General features: G+C 38.2%; 1 protein-coding gene across 3 annotated transcripts in view; it reads left to right on the top strand.

The window, feature by feature from the left end:
* The first annotated feature begins 624 nt into the window (after positions 1 to 624).
* LOC132543191 (protein WWC2-like) overlaps positions 625 to 10067 on the top strand; it is a 48138-nt gene continuing 38695 nt past the window's right edge. For all 3 annotated transcript variants that reach the window (XM_060206663.1, XM_060206665.1, XM_060206664.1), the window contains exons 1-6: positions 625 to 801; positions 2924 to 3033; positions 4770 to 4864; positions 7275 to 7383; positions 8220 to 8379; positions 9851 to 9980. In XM_060206663.1, the coding sequence (XP_060062646.1) occupies positions 674 to 801; positions 2924 to 3033; positions 4770 to 4864; positions 7275 to 7383; positions 8220 to 8379; positions 9851 to 9980 (732 nt within the window). In that variant the 5' untranslated portion in view covers positions 625 to 673. The remainder of the gene's footprint in view (positions 802 to 2923; positions 3034 to 4769; positions 4865 to 7274; positions 7384 to 8219; positions 8380 to 9850; positions 9981 to 10067) is intronic.

Here is a 10067-nt window from a genome sequence, read left to right as displayed (position 1 = left end):
TCATTTTTGTACAATTGAAATCTCTGTCGACGAGGCTTGAATAGTCGACCCAAAAGAACTGCTTCAAGACAAAACGGCAGTTGACGAACCATCTATATCTTAATTCCGAATTCCGTGATCGGATTTAAGGATTTTTTTCTTATTAACCCAGTATCGTACCATTGCATTATAATGGGAAAAAGAAACTGGCCGGAAATAAATCAGAAATCGTTGTTATCCGAGAAGTAAAATAAGCGGAAATGCCTAATTAATTTACTATATCACAAATTCCGAGGACATTAGTGGTAAAAGAACGTTGTTGTTGTTGATTTTTTTTAATTTACATTATTTTTACCGTTCAAATTTTTGAAAGTTTGGGCGTCCGAGTTTCCTGTAGATCAAACTTGTCTCCATTTTTATATTTATATTACATCTGCAGATAAAACTGAGACGATATCCTGAAATATAATAATACATTTTGATACAGAGAACTAATATTAAATTAAAGGTCTCTGTTAGCATGATTTTGATACAGGTCGTGAAACACCAGAGCCGCTTTGATTGGCTGACCCCGTGACGAAAATGGATTCTCTGACGTCACACATGCTAATCAGGAATGGCAGAAAAGAAATATGGAGGATCGGTTGAAAGAGGATACGATTCGGAGGTAAAACATAACCGTTGTCGATGAAATATGCCAAGGAATCGTCCCGGGGTACTGCCCCTACCAGAGGGATGGGAGGAATGCCATGATTACGACGGGAAAGTGTTTTTTATAGACCATTCCTCTCGGCAAACAACCTGGATAGACCCCCGAGACAGGTGAGTGTTGTCGACAAACCAAATATCAACAAACTGTGGTCGTGGTATCGGGGTTAAAGGGACTGGATTGATGTATGTGATATTTTCTGTTTTTCTGAAATGTGAACCAATACATGTAGCATCTGTTAAAAGCTTCTTACAGCTCAGAAACACCATAGAAAGTTTGAGCATAACTCGCATTCCAGCATGTGCTTTTGGTCGATGACGGAGGGGAGATAACTCGTGATTGTTATATAGGTCTACATGTCAACAATTTCGATATTGTAGCATGATGTTCATACGTGTTTGTTGTTTCGAGCTGATATATCTAAAGTAACAATACCGGCAAAACATCCTTTGTATCCACCCCAACGAAAAATACCTAAAAAATATTAACATATTTTCCCTTTAAAGCTAAATATATTCATGTAAACATGTACTTAACTTAAATATGTAGCAGGCAAGTTCAGGAGGTGAGTTTGCCACAAGAAGGCCTTCACATTGTGTAATTTTAGAAATACTTAAAAGTACTAGTCCTGAAACATGTATCTATAGACAAAATTATGGTCAATAGTCAACTCCAGAGCACATCTTCAGGTTCTATGTCCTTGATTAGTCGAGGTGTTAGGAAAGATCCACAACACCAAAATTTAAGTTCCACATGTTTTATAATTTCGAGAATTCAGTGTGATTCAAGAAAAGTATAAGTAACCAACAAATAAAAAATCAGTTAATTTAGATGTAAAACCAGTAAAAAATATAACTTACAATAAAAATAAACTAAATAGAAAAGTGAACAAAATTCATAAGCTGACAATAGGAAACTACAAGTGTAACATTAAGTAGCCCTGTGTATAGTCTCCATGGTAAAACTAGTCTCTAGATTAGTAACAAGTGAATTCCCACTCCACGCCCTGGTTTCAGAGTGTATCTGCAGCCTGCTGACTCTGGAGGAAGTTACGACATGACTGTAAACAACGGAGATGTTACTTTTGTTTTCAGAGTGTCAGTTGTCTTAATAGGCCTGATGTTACACATCTGTCACTTTGCTTTCAAAGTGTAAAAGCCTAAGTCTATTTTCCCATTGCTTTGTTTTCAAAGCGTCAGCAACTACTGCCGCAAAACCACAGAACCTCACCAAATCTGCAGGAAAAAGTATGGCTCAATACCGAAATCGATTGTAGCCATAAAATTCAGCGACTGGCTTCACCGCTGAAGCATTGACCAATCTAGGTGTGTGACATAACTTGACCATGGCTCATCTCAAAAGATGGCCGACATAACCCGAAGCAGCTGACACTATGCCAAACCAGACACATGTCCCTCTGTAAACCCTAGGCTAAATCCCCCAGACTACTACTAACATTGTGACTAAGGGTACATACACATAGTAAGAGCCAAACCCACTACAGGGTCATGAGTAATGAAACATCCAACAAACATTCCAGCAAAATTACAGACTATTTAAACTTGTAAAATACCACATATAAATATATATATTTATCTGGTTTAAAATTTTATTATTATATTTCAAATATTCTCAATGATTGTTACAACTGAATCAAGTTCAGTTTTAATTTCTGTTTTAATTATTTCATTATTATATGTATTGTTGTTGACTTCGATTTACCTGATTTAAGGGTAACTCTTTATCTTCAATTACATGTGTGTATCAACGGGGTAGAACGATCTGTAGCTTAAAATAGTAAAATATAAGCCATATTTTGGCAAGGGTTAAGGAAGACAAGAGTGGTGAAATACATTTGTCTTTCTGTCCTGAGCCAATATATTAGGTACATTTAACTGAATATTTGGAATATGCATCATAATGGGTCTGTTTTCAAAGCCTTTTCACATGATCTTAAGTTGGATACAAATACAACAACAAGTTGTAGGTTAACTGGGCCTTTTGTTCATCATGCATCGTCAGTCAACTTTTACTTTTCACGTCCAAACGGAGTCACTGGTATCAGTACCTGAAGGGACAAAATTCCTCATTCTGTGGATTTTACAAAGCGGGGCAAATACAATGAAAACATGTAATTTTAGATACATCTCCTTGAGACCAATTTCTTTGTCAAGTACTTGATTTGGTTGTGATGTCAAAGGTTTCAACAGTGGTGGTGTCCATGTATTGTTTCAGATTTACCAAGCCGCAGACATTTGCCGACTGTGTGGGAGACCAGCTTCCCTATGGATGGGAACAGTGCATTGATGAACAGCTGGGACCCTATTTCATCAACCATTTAAATCGTAAGTTATACAACAAGTATAACCAGTCTTTTCAGCTCCCATCCTTACAAGGATCAGTGAGCTTATGCAATACCTCTGCATCTGTTGACTGTTGCCCATAACCTTTTACTACAAATCACTACTGGTCATAAAGGAAAAATCTAATTTTAACCAAATTTTGTCAGAAGCATCCATTGGGAAGGAGAATCAATTTTGTATAAATGGTGGTTTCTCTGCTTCCAAATGATTTACAAATCATTTAAAATCCTTCTTCTGTAGTGTCAGTATAATTGTATGAAGGGAAATCAATTTATTGCAAGTGGTGTGTCTTGGCCCCTTTGGGAGGTAGGGATGGGGCCTGAAAGGAAACACCAAACAAATGCTGTATAGTCCCACTCCTTGTGTAGGAATGATTGAATTTTGTCATAATTTGGTCTGAAGCATCATTTGGTAATGTTGAATCAAGTTTTTATGAACAGTGTATCTTGGGGCCCTCAAGGACAGGAGAGTTGGGGACCAATAGATAGAAATAGAGCTAATTCTTTAAAATCTCACTCCTTCTGTAGAAGTGATAGATTTCCCCCAAATTTGTTCTGAAGCATCCTTTGTTGAAGGGGGTATTAAATTTGTATATATAACGTGTCTTAATTGGCCCCTAAGGTTGGAAGGGCAGGGCCCAATTTAGGGATATAGAGCAAATTCTTTAAAATCTTACTCCTCCTGAAGGAATGGTCAGATTTTGCCAAATTTAGTCTGAAGCATGCTTGGGAGAATAGGAATCAATTTTTTATATACAGTCAGTCTTTTTGCAACCTTGACCTGGTAGAGCAGTGGGGCCCAATAGGTGTAATATATCTTTAAAATCCTTCTCCTGTAGAAATGATAGGATTTGGCCCAAATGAGGTCTGAAGATTCATTGGGTGAAGAGAAGTCAGTTTTGCATAACATGCTTGCCAATTTTTTGAAATTGTCATGGGGAGAAAAGTGTGTGAATTTACTTTTTAACTTGACAAAATAATCTGTCACAAATGAAAAAACAAGAGGATAGTAATTAATGTATCTTTAATTCATATGATTAAATAAGTGTTAGAGATAATAACGTAATACTGTCACATAACAATAAAAGTTGCTGTTTTTAGGTCACCAGAGACAAAGTTTCGTGGTGACCTATATATTATGATCATATTTTGTTTGCCTTCATACATTTGTCCTGCATTTGTAAACTTTTAACATTTTTTACTTCTTTTCAAAAAGTACTACAACCAATTTCAATGAAATTTTGTAGAAACCATTGGTCTTAAGGTGCTGTACTGTAACCCCAAGGTCTTACATGTGCCACTTGGAAGGGAGTGAAGTTTACTATAGTTTTATAGGAAAATTGCATTTTTGTGTGTAACATTGTTTATTTATATTCCCCACAACGAAGTTAGAGAAGTAGAGAAAGTGTATAATCACTTTGTCCATCAGCCAGTCTGCTCTTAGGAGAGCAGCAAGGCGGGTCATTTTTTTGTACAAACTGGATATATGGGGGTTTAATTAGGTCATCCAACTTTCGACTTCTTCTCAATAACTGAAAGGCCCAGAGTGCTGATATTATAATAGAGGTTTGGCCAGATTCTAAGTATTATTTTATAAATCTCATCTACCTGGTAAATGGAAAAAACTCATGTCAAATCTTCTCTTTCTGGTAATTATCTTCATAAAAACCCAGATGCCTTTATCCATATCAGTCTCCAACTTTTTTCACTACCTTTCAGAAAGCAACCAGCTTGAGGACCCACGGGAACAATGGCGGAGCCAACAGGAAGTAATGTTAAAGGAGTATTTGGTCACTGCCCAGGAAGATCTTGCTGTAAGTTCCTCCCTCAGTCTTACCTCTCCTCTTCACACATCAAGCAATAGTTCCTGAGTCAAATCTCTCTTCCTGACACACCAAGCAGTAGTTCCTCCGTCAAATCTCTCTTCCTGACACACCAAGCACTAGTTCCTGAGTCAAATTTCTCTTCCTGACACACCAAGCAGTAGTTCCTGAGTCAAATCTCTCTTCCTGACACACCAAGCAATAGTTCCTCAGTCAAATCTCTCTTCCTGACACACCAAGCACTAGTTCCTGAGTCAAATCTCTCTTCCTGACACACCAAGCAATAGTTCCTCAGTCAAATCTTTCTTCCTGATCCTGGTCTTTACCCAAGATTGACAAATATGGATGTCCGAGACAACTTTAAAAATACATCCTACATTACACTTTTTTGATGTAATAATTATTTTGATAGACCTTACATACAAATCAAATTACCTCATCCCCATAAGGTTCACTGGGAAAATTTTAATTCTTTACACCTCTCATTAAGTCAAAGCCTGAAGGATAGGATGACAACTACAATGTTAGTTTAGCTGGACACCTAGTGTAGTATTTTGTTCAGGGTCAAGAGGTCAACTACGAAGGTCTCTGTTGCTAAAGTAGTTTTTTGGTTTTACAGATGATGACTGGAGTGAGGGATGGCCAATTAGGTTGAATCTTGATACAATGTTAGGTTAGCAGGGGACCTAGTTTGGTATTGTGTTTTCAAAATATCAGCAATGAAGATCGCTGTTGCTAAAAATTTGGATTTCCAGATTATAACTTGAGTTAGGGGCGGCCGATTTTGTTGAAACTTGATACAATGTTAATTTAGTACAAGACCTGGTATGGGATTGTGTTTGTGATCAAATGTAAAGTATGTTCAGTGTTGGTTTTCATATGAAAACTTTTAACTCATTGCTGACTGATTTGTATGAAACGTTATACAATGTAGTTTAGAGTTTATGGTCAGATTGAGAGTCTTATTGTATTCGTGTTGCTGTCATTAAAGTAAGGTCTCCGTTACTGAATTATCGTTTCACGATATCTACAGTTACAATAATGTTTATTGACAATGCCTGAAAATATACATTTATCACACACATTATTTGTTTCCATGTTAACTTCTGCAAAGAAGAAAGTGCTTCTATCAGTTATCTATTTCTGATCAATACCATTTGATACAAACATACTTCTGATAGAAATTGCCATGTACATGATATTGGGTTACATAATGGTTTAAAATAATCCCATATCATGTTCCAATCATGATCACTTAGCTACATCCCTCAGTCCTGCCTCCCCCCAACACACTAAGCTTCATCCCTCAGTCCTACCTCCCCCCAACACACTAAGCTACATCCCTCAGTCCTACCTCCTCCCAACACACTAAGCTACATCCCTCAGTCCTGCCTCCCCCCAACACACTAAGCTATATCCCTCAGTCCTGCCTCCCCCAACACACTAAGCTATATCCCTCAGTCCTGCCTCCCCCCAACACACTAAGCTATATCCCTCAGTCCTACCTCCCCCCCAACACACTAAGCTATATCCTTCAGTCCAACCTCCCCCAACACACTAAGCTATATCCCTCAGTCCTACCTCCCCCCCCCCCCCCCAACACACTAAGCTGTATCCCTCAGTCCTACCTCCTCCCAACACACTAAGCTATATCCCTCAGTCCTACCTCCTCCCAACACACTAAGCTATATCCTTCAGTCCAACCTCCCCCCAACACACTAAGCTATATCCCTCAGCCCTACCTCCCCCAACACACTAAGCTATATCCCTCAGTCCTACCACCTTCCAACACACTAAGCTATATCCCTCAGTCCTACTTCCTCCCAACACACTTAGCTATATCCTTCAGTCCAACCTCCCCCCAACACATTAAGCTATATCCCTCAGTCCAACCTTCCCTCAACACACTAAGCTTCATCCCCCAGTCCTGCCTCCCCCCAACACACTAAGTTATATCCCTCATTCCTACCTCCTCCCAACACTCTAAGCTGTATCCTTTAGCCCTACCTCTCCTCAACACACTAAGCTATATCCCTCAGTCCAACCTCCCCCAACACAATAAGCTACAGGGTTTTCCATAATTTTGTTAGTAGTAGGCTGTGTAGTGAAAGTAGGAGGCTGGCCTGCCGTGTGCGTGTAGTCGTGTATGCAACATTATTACGGAACTGAATTGGTGTAGACGGGCAAATGATCAAAGTAGTCGGTCAAATTGGCCGGCGACCGGCTCTTATGGAAAACCCTGAAGCTATATCCTTCAGTCCTTCCTCTCTCAACAAACAAACTAAATTATATTTCCACTGGTCTTTCCTCTCTCCCTCTCATTCCAAACATTCCTGATGATTTGAGATTGGATGAAAATAACAATTTGTCAAATCATTCCTGTGAATATTGTTAACTGTAGGCAAAACGAGAGATCTATACTGTCAAGGAGCAGAGATTAATGCTGGCTCAAGACGAATACCAACACCTCAATGACACACTTGCCAGCTGGAAGTCGTCCCGTTCTAGTTGTGAGTATAACAGCATCATGTTATATCATCGAGATTTTTAGTTGCCTGTTAGATCTATAAATAAGATAATTTGTATTTTAATACTTGTTAGGTCAGCTGATTGTCATTGTGCACCATTTGCTGTCAGAAATGATAGTCTGTTGTTTGCTGGCCTGATCATCACTTTTTCATTCAAATTTCTACAAGTCATAAATGACAGCTGATTTTGACCAAATTTGGTCTGAAACATTCATAATGGAGAGAAATCAGTGGTATGAAAGATGTGTTATGGGTCCCCAGGGGCCTTCAGGGAAATTTCGGAAAAAAAAGGTTTAAAATTTTCTGTATCTGGATGACATCTAAAGCATCATAATGTTAAGGGTAAACAATTTATAATGAACTGTGTGGAAGGCCCCTCTGGATTAGAGTGGTGGGCCCAGTAACCTAGGGGAAAGTCCTACTTCTTCTTTAAAGATATCAAGATTCTGATCTTTTATGGTCATAAGTATTCATGGTTAAAAGGAATCAATTCTTGTATATGAGAGTCTTGGCCATTTGGAGAAGAAGAAATGTGAAGTTTTGTCCTAATTTGATCTGAAGCATCTTTTGGTAAAGTGATGTCAACTGGGGCCCAAGAGGGGTAATTGAGCAATTACTTTTAAACTTCTATTACAGTGAAGTTTTTCAAAGCTATAAAAGAGAAGTAGTTCCTGTTGAAAATGCTTTGAATTAACTAGAGAAAAAGAAGTTGAAATACAACTTGCAATTTTCACCTAGTTAAAATATTACTTAGTACAGCTTTTCTGTTTAACCTTAAAATTTCACAGCTAAAAATGTTATAAAAATCTATATTTCAGTGAACTCTAACTCAAGTGTTGGTAGTACCAAGTATGACCCAGATCTGTTGAAAGCTGATGTTCACCATGCTAAGAATCGTGTGTCAAGACTGCGTCGAGAGCTGGAGCAGATCCGTACTGAGATGCATTACAAGGAGAAAGGAGTGGAGACTCTCACAAGGTCTGTTGAATTATGGATATACTTTTCAATAGACAGGTGATGTAAAAGGTATCTGCTAACTATCAAATGGCATACATTTGTCATGTAACAGTACAAACCCTCAGTGGAATAGGTTGGACCCAATAGGGAAAAATGGAGCAAATTCTTTAAAATCCTTCTCCCTTTTAAAAATACTGAGGCCCTGTTTGGTCTGAAGCATCCTTTACTGAAAGGAAAACTCAAGATGGGAAGTTGGGCAAATTCTTTAAAATCCTTCTTTGGTGGGAATGCCTTGTTTCTGTCCTAACTTGGTCTAAAAGCATACCTGGTTGAAAGGCTGACACAAGAGCTGCAGTTCTGAAAACTCTGTACAAGCATATTGTTCAAGATTGGTTTGATGAAATGTTAAGCTCACTTCGCCCAAAGGTTGCTTCCTGGGAAAAGAAGGCTTATGCCATGGTGCAATGTCTGTCATTCATTTGTCTGTCGGTTGCCAACTTTTCCGTTTTAGGTGGTGTAAAGAAATAACCTTCATCCATATTCAGTATCACAGGGGTTAATTTGGATTAACCAAAAGGCAAAACAGAAGCATGATATATGGCTGGTAGATTCCTGGGATGGTTCTCCACAAATTCTGCAAAAAGAAATGGTCATGACCCATATCCAATGTCACAGGTGTCAAATTTGTTAAAACCTTTAACAACTTCTTCTTGCAAACCAGAAGTACCATAAGCAGAATATCTGGTGGAAAAGTGTTTCGAGGTCAAAGCCTGACAGATTTTTAGGGGGAAAAAAGAAAAGGAGTGAAAAAGAAAAAAGGAATATCATTTCTCTTTGTTTCCGTGCTGAGTCAAAGGTTAATTTATGACTGTGTGGTGCTGAAAATATTGGTATTATGACTGACTTAATTAAAGTCAAATCTGCCACTGTTAAGGGTTAGTGTAGACCAAATTGTTTAGAATTGTTTGAATACTGATGGTGCAAGTGTTAATATATTTGTGATGAACACTGAGCATATGTTTGATGAACATTGAATATTAGCTGAGCAATGCAGGTCCATTGGGTCAAATAGGTGAAATGAAGCAATTTCAGTTAACATACCCAGTTGAGTGATACAGGCCCTAAGGACCTTTTGTAATTTGACCGTCAGGACTTGCCCAAATTTTGTCATAGCTGTAGCAGTCCTGATTTTTTGGCAACTTTTTAAGCAATGTCAAGATGATTCTCTCCATGACGTAACCTTCTCTTTGTAAGTTTTCAGGTGGAGGATTAAAGTATTTGGCTTTAGTTAAGATTCTTAAGTTATTCTCTGCTCATAAATCTCTACTGATTTACCATTTCTTTTATTTCAGTCTTTCATGTACAGCCTCTTTAAATGACCTCGGCACTTTGATGTACCTCATTAAGGAAAACTGAGGAGAATATATTGGTATCTACAGTAGTAATGTTTTACACAACCATTGAGAAAATGTTTTTCATTTGTTTATTGTAGGGTTGATGAGAAGTTGTCTGGACAGAATGGGACATACAATGTGTCACAGGCCCATGCTATTGTAGAGGAGATTAAACAGATACAGACATCGGTGTCGACTAAGGAACAAGAAAAACAGTCACTCATAGCAGTAAGGCAATAGCTGAAATTTACCTCCCAGTTTGTTTGCATATGGTGTTGTTGATTGATAAACTCACTTTTAGATACGAATTGATTG

This window comes from Ylistrum balloti, unplaced genomic scaffold, assembly GCF_031769215.1.
Source record: "Ylistrum balloti isolate Yb309-2 unplaced genomic scaffold, AGI_CSIRO_Ybal_v1 Utg369742, whole genome shotgun sequence".
Classification (NCBI taxonomy): domain Eukaryota; kingdom Metazoa; phylum Mollusca; class Bivalvia; order Pectinida; family Pectinidae; genus Ylistrum; species Ylistrum balloti.
Note: the sequence above shows the minus strand (reverse complement) of the source record. Positions and strands in the feature narration are given on the sequence as shown.